This window comes from Acinonyx jubatus, chromosome A1 (genome assembly GCF_027475565.1).
Source record: "Acinonyx jubatus isolate Ajub_Pintada_27869175 chromosome A1, VMU_Ajub_asm_v1.0, whole genome shotgun sequence".
Taxonomy (NCBI): domain Eukaryota; kingdom Metazoa; phylum Chordata; class Mammalia; order Carnivora; family Felidae; genus Acinonyx; species Acinonyx jubatus.
Window position 1 is genome coordinate 44,019,359 of NC_069380.1, and position 16,060 is coordinate 44,035,418.

Here is a 16,060-nt window from a genome sequence, read left to right on the forward strand (position 1 = left end):
AAATAAAATGGGACATTCTAATTTCTGAACGAATAAAAAACTAGCACAGAAGGCTGTTGATTTACATTCAAACCAAATACCAGGGATTACATAAAGGGAAGGTCATGGTGCGTTTTTGAAAAACAAACATTGACACTGTAAAAAATAATTAGAAAAACAAAAGTTAGTTGTAACTTACTGAGACAAAAATTCATGGCACTGCAATGGGGGAATATCTCAGAGGAAAATTTGATCTGTGCTTTTTTGATGTGGTCAAAAGAACAACCAGTGAACCCTCTACATTGCTTGGCAGCAAGAGAGCAGAACCCATCAAGAGCCTGCCATAATTGTCTGGATGACATCAGAATGTCGTCAGAGCCCAGCTTAAAGGAAGAACTGTTAACAGGAGAAGCAAATAGACTTACTGGTTCAGAACATTCCCTTCCTATCCAAGCTTCCAGTCCTATAGTTAGGGCATCACAGATAAAGAAGAAAGGCATAAGGACATTTATTTGCAAGTGAAAGTAAACAGATGTGTCCCTGAGGGTTACATGTCAGGAATAACAGCTGATAGGTTGCACAAAACCAGCTTGCAAGGTCAGGGCTCCACACCCTGGCATAACCCTCCCATCCAGTCCTGAATGTTTTGAGAGGGCACAAAGAATGGCATATGCCTTAACTTCCATTTAATTAGCCAAAGTGTCTGATATATTCATATGACTTAAAAATTACAGTTAAAAACACAGTTAAAAATTACACATTTCCATGGTTACAACTACTGTTAAAATAAAATTAGAAGAGGAGAAGAAAAAAAAGGAGGAAGAAAAAATAGATATGGGGAAGAAGGGGAATCAGAAGCCGAAGTGGAGGGAGAAAAAGAACAGCAACAGGAGGAGGAGAAAAAGGATGACTAACAGGAAAAAGAGAAGAGTAAGAGGAGAGCTGAAAGAGGAATCTGAGGAAGAGAAGGAAGATGATCACATATCATAAACAAAAAAGAAGTAAAGAGGCAGATAGGAATTTGAAATAGGTATAATAAATAGCCTCACAGAGACAAGGAGGAATATTAGTACCGCGGAAGAAGAAAGCAATTATAGTGAATTACCAAGCAGGAATAACGAGTTTGTGAAAAAAATTAATTAAGATCAAGACATCAATATATGGGAGAAATATCATGATGCATGAAGATTAAGGACAATTTGGAGGGCTAGATATTAAAATTAGCCAATAGGAAGGGATAAAAGAAAACATACAAAACTAAACTAAAAAGATATGGTGAATTAAATAGGAAATATCAACATCAATGTAATAGGAGTCCCCAGGAGAAGGTAAATCAAAGATTGATGTGTGTATCGAAGGGACAGAAATCTTGGGCCAAGGAGGCTTATTGCATTTGAGTGTGACATAGAATGATGGACTTCTGAGATTCAACTGATCACAAGGAATGTGATTGATCATAAAGGAAACACTCAACTTCATCAGGAAACACACATGTATCTTGCATTGCTATCAATCTGGCTTCAGCTGATTAGAGCTTGGATTGGCATCCAAGTTGAAGGCAGCTTTCTATGTACTGGGCATGGCTAGCAATCTATGAGGCACTCTGGGATGATAATCGTGTCCAGAAATGATGCTCTATCTACTAATTCAACAAGGACGGATCTTGGGGAGTACTGTAGGAGAGAATTAAAAAAAAAACTGACAGGAAGCAATAGCCCCTAGGAAGTAAAACAGAGGAAGCCAATGGCATCAGATATGGAGGAGAGGTGAGCCACTTGATAACAGAAGTGAAACAGAATGAAAAACACAAAGCAAGGGAGGGCGAGGAATGAAAATAGTGGACTACTACAGTTAGTATTGGGTCCCCAAAACTTGTGAGAAATGCTGCACTACATTTCAGATACCTGAAATACTTATTAGCTCATGTCATTTGCTGTGCAGCCTTACTTCCACATGAACCTTTACAATGAACCCTTTAGCAAATAAGAAAAACTGAAAGACCATACCCCAGGTTACCGTTTTGTCCAGTCCTGACACCTAGAGGAGAGGACGCTGTGTGACAGAATTTGGAGGCACACCATCACCTTGTACACTTTAAACGCTTGAAATTATACAGCATAAGATGTATTCTCAGTGACATTTTTTCAATTTCAATTTAGTATGTTCTCTTAGCATGCAAATAACCTACATAATTGAACCTTAGTACACCTTAATAGAAAATTACTGCATTGTCGAAAACAAAAAGGAAGAAGGAGACATTAAATTCTACACATTCTAAACCAGAGTGCTTATTCTCTACATTTCACTCAAACAGAAACAGGTAATTAGATAGCTAGATAATTAAAACAACACATATAGCTTTTACATGGATATAAAAGCAAAAATCCTCCATTATATTTGGAAAACAATCATGTAAGAAACCTTTAATACTCATGAATGTTACCTGGGAAGAATAATTTGCTGTTAATATTTTCATATTATAATTTGGTTCCATGTGATTTAAATAAATTATATAGTTATTATTTAAAGCAAAAAATTTTAGAACTTGAATAGGTTTTCATATATTTATTACTATTCCTTAATTTACTAATACCTAATGTGAAAAAAGGGAGGTAAGCTAAAAGATCAAATAGTCCAGACCTATTGTATTTATTTATTTATTTATTTATTTATTTATTTAATGTTTGCTTAAATTGATGGTAGAGTAAACAAGAATGGGAAGTGCAGTGCTAGAGATATCAAAATTGAACTAGCATTAATATGTATTTTAGAAATGTTCTATAATTTTGCTTGCCTATGAATGTCTAAATCAATGAATTTGCAATTAAACCTGCATAGCTCTCTAATATGTATATTCTAAATACATGAAAGACACTTAATTGATTACTTGCCATATTTCAGGTATTCAAAAAAAGTCATTTGTACTTCTCTTTATAATCCCCATGGTACAAGTACAAATTCAGGAACTGCTCACCTTTATTTCATTCCTCTTTTCAAATATTTGTATAGGACTTTACAATTCACACAGTGATTTCATAACATTATAATTATATTTTTATCTACCTAATAACTTTGAATTGGTGGCAAGTCTTGAAATTGAAGTCTTATGGTTTAAGTGCTGTCTTCAAATCATGTCAATACGGTAGATTCAAGACTCACACCCAGATCATCTGAATCCCAATATAGTTCTCTGCATCTCCAGGTTCTTCCACAGGAGAAATTGAAGGTTGAATCCTGTGTTAATGATCCCTGGTGCCAATTGATACGTTATTCTTTCTCTAAACTGTATTGCTCTTTCCCCACAGATTTTTCAAGGTGGAATTAATTACATGCAAAGGTATGGGTAGGCTAGTTATGGGAGTGGAGTGAGCCACCTTAATTAAGTTTTCCTCAATGCACATTAACTATTTTTTCCTCTGGGCAACATTACTCTGGCCTCTCCATGATAGTTCTATTTTTTTTTTTCATATTGAACTTTACATGTTGTATGAATGTCAGATTGTGAAAACTTTGAAGATTGCTTGAGGTCTACTCATTTTGGTATCGTTGACATCCTTCTCAACAGTTTAATGCACATTAGTCAACACAAGAAAATGTCAAGAACTTAGAAAAAATGCTCTAAATAAACTCATAATTTATCTAAAGTTAATGATAATTAATGACAGTAATATTATTTTTAACATGCATTTTAACTATCAATAAATGTTTCTAAAAAGAATATCAATAAAGTAAGAGATCTTACCTAGACCATGTCTATGTGTTGACATTGGTGGTAAGACAGTCCAAGTCTTGGTTTTGGGATTGTAACATTCAACAGTGTTCAATGTCTTTAAGCCATCTCGACCTCCAATTACAAAGAGTTTGTCATCAATAACAGCCACACCAAACTGCAGTCTCCTGCCATTCATCATTCCTGCCTGGATCCACAAATTTGTTCTGAGGTCATATTTCTCTATGGTTGTAGCTCCTGATAAAACATAAAATCAAACAATCACCATTTACTACTAATCTAACACACAACCTGCCCAAGACAGTGTACAAATTCAGATGTGAAAATACTCTTGTCACACTTATTTTTCTTAAAGACAATGTGGCAGAAAACCAAAGGGAGTAGTATTTTAACTACATTATTTCTTCTCCTTGGCAGAAACTAATTATCAAAGTAGACACAAATTTATAACTTGTTTGAATGTTATAATGGTCTCATGCTAAACTATTGGTTCAATAGAATTATTGTTGGTCATGGCACAGTTCTGTCAGATTTTACAACTTTTTTATGTCACTGTTTGCCATAAAAAAGTAACATAATCCTAGTATAATTTCTGTATAATCTCTGTACAGTTTCTGAAAGTGAATTGAATTTAATAAATTATTTACCATGTTTCTCTTTAAATTTGTTTTATGCCTTAAAATAACAGAACATTTTAAAAGTCAATTTGAGGTTATGTAAACAAATGTCAGCTATGCCTTTTAAGATATTCTTTTAAAAAATGTATCTGAGGAATAGCTTAATAGAATGTAGAGACTAAACTGATTTTCTATCCTTATCAATCATGTTACAATCTCTAAATAAAATAGCTTATCTTTCCTAAAAGCTTTTTATACATAAATCTGAGAAATGGAATAAATCTAACTTGCCATATAGAAATTGAAAGCAGAAATAAGTTAAATTGCTGATGAGATATATTTTTATAGATTTCGTTACACATTTCACATTAAAAATGTCTGCCTTGAACAAGTTCACAAATGTTTATATGATAAAACATAGCTAACAAAACACTACTCTTGCTTTTCAGTGTTTGATCTTAGTGTTCAGATTCACATTCACCAGTGCTTTATCTTCAATGATTAAATATCCCTACAAAGGGAGTCAACATTCTTGTGTACTTTCCACATACTCACTAAAGATCTATTTTACTTGTAACATAATAAAAGCTTGCAAACTAGGGAAAGTATTCCTCAGGGTATTCACTTGCTATTTAGAAAGTAACCAGCAAGGAACTAAACAAATATGAACAACTTGGTAGGGGAAATTTTGCTAATTGAAATAAAATGAGTAAAACTGAGTAAATGCTCAAATGTTATCCAAAGGTAACAAAGCAATAATAATATAGATACTAGGTTAGATGCATTTAATGTTTTTTAAGTTAATAAAAATATGAGCTAATTTCCATATAACTAAATATGAGGCATTATAAGATTAGTACTATTATTTTTAGAATAAACATACATTATAATGTTCAGAAAAGTCACCTATACTGATTAGTAACATAAGATATGCTTAAGTATATTTATTATATTTTATATTTGATGATTTATTCATCCATGTACAAAACAAAATTCCAAGGTGAACTAAACCACTGAATAATTTCAAGGTCATCTGAATTCTCAAAGCTTGATGGCATTGGCATTCACGAATGCTTCACTAAAATTAAGTTATATGGAAGTACCTCTCTCTTATGACTAACTCTTGACAAATATTGGTGTAATAGTGTAACCTGATCCCAATGAACCCAATTTCATGAGACTCATATTTTGCAGATACAGCTAGACAAGGAAGTATTTGTACAACAGTACTTTCCATACTGTCCAAAACCTTGGTCAAAACCTTTGCAGAGAAATTAAGGTCTAGTCATCCTTCTAAGAGAAAATAATTGGGAATCCGTGAAATTAATGGCTTCTGAGCAACCAAAGGTGTTGTTATTCAAAGGGAAAAGTGAAGATTGATTTCAGTTTCAAAGTCTCATCCAAACAAGCTAGATGTATCTTAAATCTCAACACATGGCAGGATTTTTTGCTTTTACAGTGTTTTTCCTTGAACTGAGTTTTCAAAGGTGACCTCTGTATTTTATCCTAAAATTGCTACATCAGAAATTGAGTACATCCTGTCTTCATTTTTCAAATTAGAAGCTGTATTAATTTCCCATGGCTGCTATGAAAAATCACGTCAAACTTAGTGGCGTAAAAAACCCACACATTTATCACCTTACAGCTCTGGAGGTCAGAAGTTCAAAATAGGTCTTATTGTGCTAAAATCAAGGTGTTGACAGAGCCTCATTTCTTTCAGGGGCTTTGAAGAAGTAAATGTCTTGCCTTTCCCATCTTTCACAGGCCATCCATATTCCTTATGACCCCTTCTTCCATTTTCAAAGCCAGAAACACTGCATTTCTCTGACATTGATTTTTGTGATTCCTTTAGGCCCACCCCTTTATAATCTGAATTAATGCAGAACATTCCTATTTAATGTAGAATAGACTGCTTAGGGTCAGCTAATTAGCAAACTTAATTCTCTTCACCACCTTAAAACTTTCCCACAGTTTTCTATGTAAGCTACCATATTCATGGATTCTGGGGATTCAGATATAGATATCTTTGGGGAACCATATTCTACCTGCCCCAGAAGACAACACCTATTTTCACTCCGCTGTTTGACTTTGCATAGTTATAGAAAGTTTAGTAGAACAAAACAAAGAAATATTTCTTGATTTGTAGAACTTATTTACAGTAGCCAATCTAATTGATTTTCTCATTCGGTCAGAATGTAATATAAATATTTTATTTAGTTTTTAAGGATCACAAAGTTAAGCATATGCTTCCTCTTTTTCTAAGGAAAGCTATGAATAATAATGTTCTTTAAGAAATTCTCTCATCAGGAGTGCCTGGGTGGCTCAGTCGGTTGAGCGTCTGACTCTTGGTTTTGGCTCTGGTCATGATCACTGGGTTTGTGGGAATTAGTCCCATGCTGGGCTCTTCACTGACAACACTGAACCTACTTGGGATTCTCTCTCTCTCTTTGCCCCTTCCCCGCTTGTGCTTTCTCTTTCAAAATAAATAAATAAACATTACAAAAAAAAAGAAAAAGAAATTCTCTCACCAGTATACCTCATTAGCTATCTGGATAAACATCACAATTCTATTATTACTATTTATTTTAATTTATAAATTTGTTTATGGGTTTGGTTGGTTTTCTTTGTTCATCAGAGTATATGTATTTCCTTAGCGGTCGCCTGAGTCAAAGGAAAGACAAAGCCATTCTCACTGAGAAATGTTATCCTGTTAAATGTGACGTAAAGGTACTATTTGTCATTATGTAAATTAAAAATAGAATATAAGTAACTATTGTGGTCACAAGTCATAACTTTGAAATGTTAAAAAGGAAAACTTATTTTAACATATAGTTACTTTAAGGGCATGAAACTGTCACTAATTATCTCAAATGCCTGAATGACTTTAGAATGTGTGACTGCAGGCACAATAGAGTCCTGACAACTTTCATAAACTGGAAAGCACCTACTCTGAGACTCCAAACCATAAACATAAGCAACTAATTAATGGTTAGGTTCATTAAAACAGGTATAATGAGAACATCTGGCTATGGAGGACCAATATTAGCACTGGTTAGATCCCTATTGTTTTGTATTTTAAACTCTAGATTACTATGGTAAAGCAGTTTGAAGTTTGCATTATTTCTTGTAGGGAATTTTACTATTATTCTGCGAGCTATAACTTTGTATAATAACAATATTATTTTATAAAATGTGTAGTGTAACTCAATAGAATCTAAAGAAATGTGTAAAACTTCCTAACTTAATGGAGTTATATAATTCAAAGATACATCTCATTCTTGGTATATTGAATAATGTGAAATAAAATGTCAGGCATTTTTGAGACCATATGACATTAGTCCCAATATACTAATCAAATTAGTAGATGGTATTTATTGAGTAGTTCTTATGCTCTAAGAGATCTACATGTATTAGTACATTTGATTTTTATTAAAATATTATGACACAGGTATTATTATTAGGACAAATTTATAGAAAAAGAAGCTGAATCAGAGAAAGCTTTAGTAACTTGCTCAGTGTCTCTCAGATAGTAACTAGTTGAACAGCAATATTAAGCTGGCTCTAGAGCCCACTCTGATAAACACATATTTACTACCTTATCCTGGTTATAGAACAAGTTAATTGCACTTAATGCATGTGGCAGGCAGAATTTTATAAATGCTCCTTCTTGAGATTTAATGGCCTATTTCCTGGATTGTGATAAGAAATCACTTCATTGGATTGTTATGCTGTGTGTCACAGTTCACCTTAATATGGGGAGATAACTTGGCTGGCCCTGATCTCATAAACCCTTGAACATGGAGAGATTTCTCTGGCTAGTTGTGGATGGGGAAGTCAGAAAGATATGAAGCATGAACAGGACTCGACTTGCTCAGGTCAGGTATGAAAATGGAAGGGGCCACATGAGAAGGGATATGGGTGGCCTCTGGGAGCTGGGACTGTTCCTTACCTGACAGCCAGCGAGGAAGCAATCTTTCAGGGAGATGACCTCCAGCTCTGGATGAGAGCACAACCCTAGCCAACACTTTGATTTCAGCTTTTGACATCCAGAGCAGAGAATGTAGCCATGCCACCCTAAACTTCTGACTTACAAAACTGTGAGCTAAAAGATGACAGTTGTTTTAAACCACTGTTTGTGGTAATTTGGTACACAGCAATAACGTGTACTTTGTTTTAATTTGCATTTTAAAAATTTATCAGGTATTTTTTTTCAAGTTGAACAACATAACTAGAAGGTAATCTATACAATGCAAATACAAAAGTATTTTCTTCATGACAAAAAAACACAGCAGGCTCTTGTCTCAAAATATCAAACCTAGAATAAGTGTTCAAGATATTATCAAAGTGTGGTTATGGGTCTCTTTAGAGTTGTTTATTATACAGTCACATATGATTAAGTTGTAACAATAGCAATTAATATATACGCATTCCATTTTGGCATTACCGATAGCAGGACTTATTCCAATAATCTGTAACTCAATCATTTAGCAACCTTACTTCTCTTGAACATAGCACAGAATAAAATGATCATAGTTTTCCGAACTGACAAAATGTCACAAAAAGCTATAAAGAAGTTAAAGCTCTTTTATACAACTCAAAAGAAAGGGCCTCTGGTCTTCTCACAAAGCCTTTCTACTATAATTTTAGTGCACTATTAATAAGCTCAATTACCCTACTCACAAGACTTTACAAACCAACAAGTGAGAGTGATCTGGATCCTTTGACAACAGCAATAGCTGACAGTGATGAAGTAACCAGAATAAAAATGGTATTTTCACTGAAATAGAACAATCATGCACATCAAATCATTAGGAAAAGGTTAAATTATGTTAGAATGTATTCTCTTGAAGGAAGCAGTAAATAGAGAGAAACATACTGGAAAAGTTTAAAAGCAAAGATATTTTTATGATACTTAAAATATAAAACTTCAGGCTTTAAATAAAATAGCATTATAAAGAATGACTTATTTCTTGAATTCTTCATAGGATAAGCTTCTCATTGACTTTCATGTGTCTATATACTTATTGAAAATATAGTTTGGGATAATATTCTTACACTAATATAAAAGATATCACTGCAGGGAAAATATTTTTCAAAGACAGGCAAGTCACTACATTTTAGGTAATTTGTTATGTTTTATAAGGATGGCATTATAAACATTTCACACATAATAATTTCATATGTGCTGAATAAACATCCAAAAAAATTCCACATTTCTCCCTTCTATAAATATAACCATTTGTAAGGGGTAATAGACTGATACATAGCTATGAATAGAGATATAAATGTAAATATATCATTAAGCTTAATGCTGAATTTTGAGGTAGATATATAAATTTCAAAAACATGGAGGGTATTTAGGAGGGCACTTGTTGTGATGAGCACTGGGTGTTGTATGTAAGTGATAAATCACAGAAATCTACTCCTGAAGATAAGAGTGCACTGTATACACTATATGTCAGCTAATTAACAATAAATTCTATTAAAAGTAAATAAATACATACATAAACAAACTAAAAATTAGTTTTAAGATAACTAGTTATTCTTTGGAGAAAAATAAATAAGTAAACTTGGAGTCCTGTCTTACTCTTCATACTGGAATGCACTTGAGATGAACCAATGACTAAAGCACAGCTGTGTGGGTTCAAGAGAACCCACGACGTGGTTCTCTTCTCAAGGCTTCACAGACATTAACATAGACAAGGAGGGGCGCCTGGGTGGCTCAGTTAAGCGACCTACTTCAGGTCAGATCATGATCTCACGCTCCGTGGATCTTGTGCTGTGTGACTGAGCCCCACATCAGGCTCTGTGGTGATGGCTCAGAACCTGGAGCCTACTTCAGATTCTCTCTCTCTGTCCCTCCCCTGCTCGCGCTCTGTCTCTCTCTTTCTCTCTCTTAAAAATAAACATTAAAAAAAAAAGAAACAAAAAAACAGAGACAGGAGATTTTAAGTAAATTGCCCTGGGTTACACATTATTAAAACCTTAAATATCTTGGAAGATAAAAAAGTAGGTGATTAATTTTTACTTCTAGGTAGACTTAAGAGTGAAGGTCCATGAGGGAAGGCCATAAGACCCAGTAGTTATAAAATAAATATGAATATATATGATCACCAATCATCTAAATATAAAATACAGTTACATCAAAAATACATAAAGAAACAAAAGACTGAGAACATTAAAAACAAAAACTTTTTATAAATGTAGTGAAGGGTGAATTTCCTTGATGTATAAAAAGCCTTTAGAGATCAAGAAGTAAATTAGAAACATAAAAATAGTAACATGTTAATAATACTAGCGGGTAATTAATGGGAAAGCAATATGAACAACATGTAAGCATCAGAAATTTTACTGAAGGTTTTCTAAGATAACCTTATTATATTCACAGCAGATTTGGAAAGTGAGTAATTTTGATATTGACATCAAAATCAGCTGGTTGACCTTAAATTGATGCAACATTTTCAAGGACTACTGTGTGTGCGTGTGTGTGTGTTATAGTAAAATACATAATAAATTTAGGAAATAGGGGGAGTTGAATTTTTGATTTGTAACTTCCTATTAAATATTTTATCATAAATATGTCTTAGTCCTATAAATGAAATACTAATTTCTTTTTAATACCATCTTTTGATGTTACTAATTATGTCATAGGAAAGAGACTTAAAAAGATAAGCCAAAATTGTAATTATTTCTATTATTATTACTTAACCACCTTTTTTACAGCAAAGAACTCATTTATTAAAATAACTTTATTGCAAAAGAACACGTATATTAAAGCATTATTGCAAATACAGTTTTTTCACATTCTTAAAAATATTCATTAAACATAAATTCATGTGCTAACATTTTCAAATTAAATACTTATTTTCACAATTAACATTTGCCAAAAATCAGCCAAAATCTTGCTATTTTGTTATTAAAATGCCCTATGTCCTAATTAATAATTTTTGTAAAATATTTATTAGAATTTTTCTAGCCTTTGCTGAACATGTGGGTACCAGTGAATGATAGGAAAATTAATATTGTGACAATTGGGTTCTAGTTCTATTATTGACTATATAACAAAATACCAGTCATTGAAATGCTTTTTCATAAGTATAGCAAAAGAACACGAGGTCTTATTGATCTCCACCTAAACTATAAACTCTTGGAGAATACATTTTTGCCTTTTTCATAAATGAGTACCCACTTTAAAAAGATATATTAATGAAGGATCTCTGTGATCTACTGGTGTTTGCTCATTTAAAATAAAGTATTACATTAATACCACATTAGGTGAAAGTGTAGTGACTTCTACTTATCTTTAAATCTCTTACTTAACATTCTCTATCACAGAAGTAACTTAAGGTAGCCCTGAGGAGTCCTTCTTTGCCAGAGAAGAGCCACACATTGGAGGATTAAGATCTAGTTTGTATGAAACATATGCACAAACACACACAGACTTATTCCCTGTGGATCTGCAAAAGGAGACTTAATTTAGAAAACAGATGTATCTATTATTGCTTACTGTTCATTCACAGGGAGATTGATCAAAAAGAATACTGAGTGCTCAAGAATTATAATTATGGTGGGAAGTTCATCATAACACACTAATTTATTATTCAATCCACATTCATAGAAAGACCTACAGAAGACGTATAGTGACTTGGCCCAATTCCTCTGACTACTAGAAGGCAAAATAAAGTTATTATTAGACTAAATTTTGAAGAATTTGACTTATAATTTTAACCCTGATTTATCCTCACAAGAGATACCAAAAACAGTTACAACCAAAATAGTCACTAAGCTTTGTTTCTTTCTAGTAAGGATGAGGCTAAGAAAGGAGACTTCATTGACAGGTGATTCACTTTTCACCAGAAACAGCCTTCTTTGACTCCTCAGTAAAGAACATGGCTTCCACAGATTCCTAAGTAGAGAACTGGTGGTTACCAGAGGGGGCAGGTGAGTGAGGGATGTGTTAAATAGGTGATGGGGATGGTGAGCACAGGGTGATATACGGAAGTGTTGAATCACTATATTGTACACCTGAAACTAATATAACACTATGTTAGCTAACTGGAACTAAAATAAAAACTTAAAAAAAAATGACTTCCAGGGGCTGAAAGTCCCTTGTCTGGAGACTCCCTGAGAATGATATAAACAACCAGAATTGGGGCACCTGGGTGGCTCAGTCAGTTAAGTGTCTGACTCTTGATTTCAGCTCAGGTCATTATCTCACAATTCGTGAGTTCCAGCTCTGCATCAGGCTCTGGGCTGACAGTGTGGTGCTGCTTGGGATTCTCTCTCTCTCCCTCTGTCTCTGCCACTAGCCCTTGTCTCAAAATAAGTGAATAAATAAATAAACTTAAAAAAAACAACAACCATATTTTAACAACACATGAGCATCTTTCTTGATTCTAAAGAGTGTTAAAGAATTGGATACTTTGACTTGGCCTTGTTCTTCATCTGAGACCCTTGGGGAAGTATGGTTCTCTCCTAAAAATATGTTAGCAGACCAGTAAATAGATGCCCATGACAGAAGACAATCCTTTGTATCTGAAAAACAAACTGGGCTTACACTAACATGTTTCATGGTTTTGAGTTGTTTCTATAATTTTGTGCAAACTGATGACCTTGAACTGGTAATCTCCAATGGTATATGTCAAGTTTAAAGAAAACGTACTGAAGTGGAACCAAAGTGACTGAATGAAGTTACTGAGGCAGACATCAAATAGGGCAGTACTCAAAGGGCAAAGATGAAAGAATAAGCTTTCTTTTGTTATATTGCTTTTCTTCAGAAAAACTCCGACAGTATTTTAAAATTATCTCACCCACCTAATTGCAAATGCTCAGGTTTCTCTGACACAGAATTGTAAGTGAATCATTTTCTTAAAGCTACATGATGATTACTATTGAGTTAAATGCTTTAAAAATTATCCAGTTGTAAAATTGCTGTATTAAAAGCCATTCTTTAAAAGTTCTTGATAGTGAAGCTTGTACAGCTCAAGCCAAGGAAGTAAAAAAGTCAGGTCAAGATGGTTAATTCCACCTATCTATTTCCCTTTCCATTTTTGCCTTTCAACAATACTGATAATGATGCATCGAATTAGAGACAAATTCAGGGTAAATAATCCTTTCAAGTCCTTTGAATAAAGAAAGAAAAGTAACAGGAGCTTATTCTTAAAGTTAGATAATTTAAATTTTTTAAATATATGAAAGTCCAAGGCACACATTAAATATTTAAATGTCATAATAATATATGCTCTATAATCAAATGATTCAATAAAAAATACCTCAAGGAAATTAAGATTTTTATTTTATAATTAATAATTAATGCTTTTCCTTCCTTCTTTTAAATCAGCATTTTTCTTATTATTACCTTTATTAAGAAGATTTGCTTTTAGTTCACGTGAAAGAAGTAGGTAGGACTCTCTGCTCAGAAACCTGGCTGTTAATTGACCTGTGGCTGCAACAGGGCATCAACAAGGAAGCAATGCAAATATGTTGAAATCAAAGACTATACACTCAGTCCATCACAATCTAAAAGAAGAGTCACTGCCAGTGTGGTCTTCCTACCAGTGTATCTGGGGTATCTCTTTAGGCTCCATTTATTATCCACAGCTGTCATGTGTGAAATGATAAACAGAAGATATGAAGCTTCAATTTCATTTTTTCTCTCTTACCTCCAAAGAATATCAATCTGAAAAAGCTTTTAACCATTTGCTTACTCTTTCTTTGGAACTAAACACAGTTGACCCTTGAACACCACTGGTTTGAACTGTGTGGGTCCACTTACAGGAGGAATTTGGATACTGCACGGTATTGTAAATGTATTTTCTCTTTTCTATGATTTTCTTAATAACATTTTCTTTTCTCTAACTTACTTTATTCTAAAAATACAGAATATATTACACATACAAAATAACGTGTAAATAGACTGTTTATGTTATTTGTTAGGTTTCCAGTCAACAGTGGGCTAATAGTAGTTCAGTTTTGGAGGAGTCAAAAGTTATACACAAATTTTCAGCTGTGTAGGGATCAGTGCCCCAACTCACCCACTGTTCAAGGGTCAACTGTAGTCTCATACATGGCTTCTCCTAAGCCAGAGGGTCCTCTGCTTACCTGCGATGGTACTGTATTTAGGAAAGCTCACTGTGGTCACTTTGTGTCAAGAAGAGGGCAGTGCTTCTCATAATCTTAATTCTCCTTCAGCCAAAGAAAAGAGGGCTGCTTCATACACTTAGGCCTACAAGAAGGACCTTGCAGTTGCCATCAACCTCACACCCTAACATTCTAATCCTATTTCTTTGTATCAAGCAGCATAATTTAACAATGTCTCCTCAAATTAGACAGTGTTTGCTTTGAATAGTTCTGATATGCATGAATTTCAGTTACCATGGGTTAGTTAAATAACACCAACCCCCCCCCCCAACAAATTTCAACTACTGCAATATATTAACTGTGAAAAATTGCATAAAATGCAAACTTTGCTATTAGTTCTGCGGTCCACAAATCACTACTTAAAAAACAGATGTACATTATGATCAGTGGCCAATCACATCACTTCTTTCAAAGTCTGCAAGTGATTGCTCATTGCACTTCTGTTACTGAGTTCATGCACAGGCTATTGTGTCACCTTTTTGTCTCTTTGTGATAAAGTCACTGTCATTTTACCAAAATGAAATAAAAATAAAAATAAATAGATGAATGAATAAATAAAGGATAATTGAAGAGAGAATTGCCTAACAAAGGGGTAAGTGGAGCATAAAAGAGAACAGTGATAATGCTAGAAGTGAAATTATAGTAGAATCACAGGCTTTCTTACCCTGTTGGTTGAGGATTTCCTCTGGAGCTTTTACGCCCAGCCTGTACTTGCACTATTGGGCTTCCTGTGCATGCAGCCTGACCTTGCTCTCATACCAAAAAAGAATGCTCTTAGGCAGATAAGCAGGGAGGCTGGGAGGTTGCTTGTGTTGGAACCTCATGAACAAGCACAGAAACTGTCCATTCCATCTGCCAATATGTTCAAGTTGGGTCAAGGGAAGTGGCGTTTGACATACAAGTTTCCTAGAAATACTGTACAGAGGTTTATTTTCTTCTATAGCTGGGGTTGGAAAACTTTCTATAAAGGGCCAGATAGTAAAAAATGTAGCTGTGGGTCTCCTTTTGGGTCTATTTGTTATAACCATATGATTATTATAGAGTAAAAACAACCACAAACAATAGCTAAACAAATGAGAGAGGTACAATAAAACTCAATGGCTATTGAAATATGAATTTCACAAAATGCAAATAGTCACTAAATATTTTTCTTTACATTTTTTTCCAGTTAGCTTTTTTTAAGTTTATTTATTTAATTTGGTAGAGATAGAGAGAGAGCACAAGCTGAGGAGAAACAGAGAGAGAGAGAGAGAGAGAGAGAGAGAGAGAGAGAGAGAGAATCCCAAGCAGGATCCACACTATCAGTACAGAGTCTGATGAGGCACTTGAACTCATGAACTGTAAAATCATGACCTGAGCCTAAATCAAGAGTCAGATGCTTAGCAAACTGAGCTACCCAGGTGCCCCATCAATTCTTATGATATGAAAACCAAAGCCATACAAAACCGATAGTGGGCTAGATTGGGCCTGTGGGCCATAGTTTGCCAACCCTTGCTCTTAGATGCCAATATAATATAAGCAAAATGCCACCTAACCAATGTTTGTTGGTTATAATAAATCAAACAAGTCTTCATTTTTGAAAGAAACAAATTGA

The 16,060-nt window shown here is 34.0% G+C and overlaps 1 protein-coding gene across 3 annotated transcripts in view; it reads right to left on the reverse strand.

Annotated features, from left to right (window-relative positions):
* Positions 1–16,060, reverse strand: part of KLHL1 (kelch like family member 1) — a 354,119-nt gene that overhangs the window by 85,952 nt on the left and 252,107 nt on the right. For all 3 annotated transcript variants that reach the window (XM_027064981.2, XM_027064980.2, XM_053216359.1), the window contains exon 7: positions 3,722–3,946. In XM_027064981.2, coding sequence (XP_026920782.1) covers positions 3,722–3,946 — 225 coding nt within the window. The remainder of the gene's footprint in view (positions 1–3,721; positions 3,947–16,060) is intronic.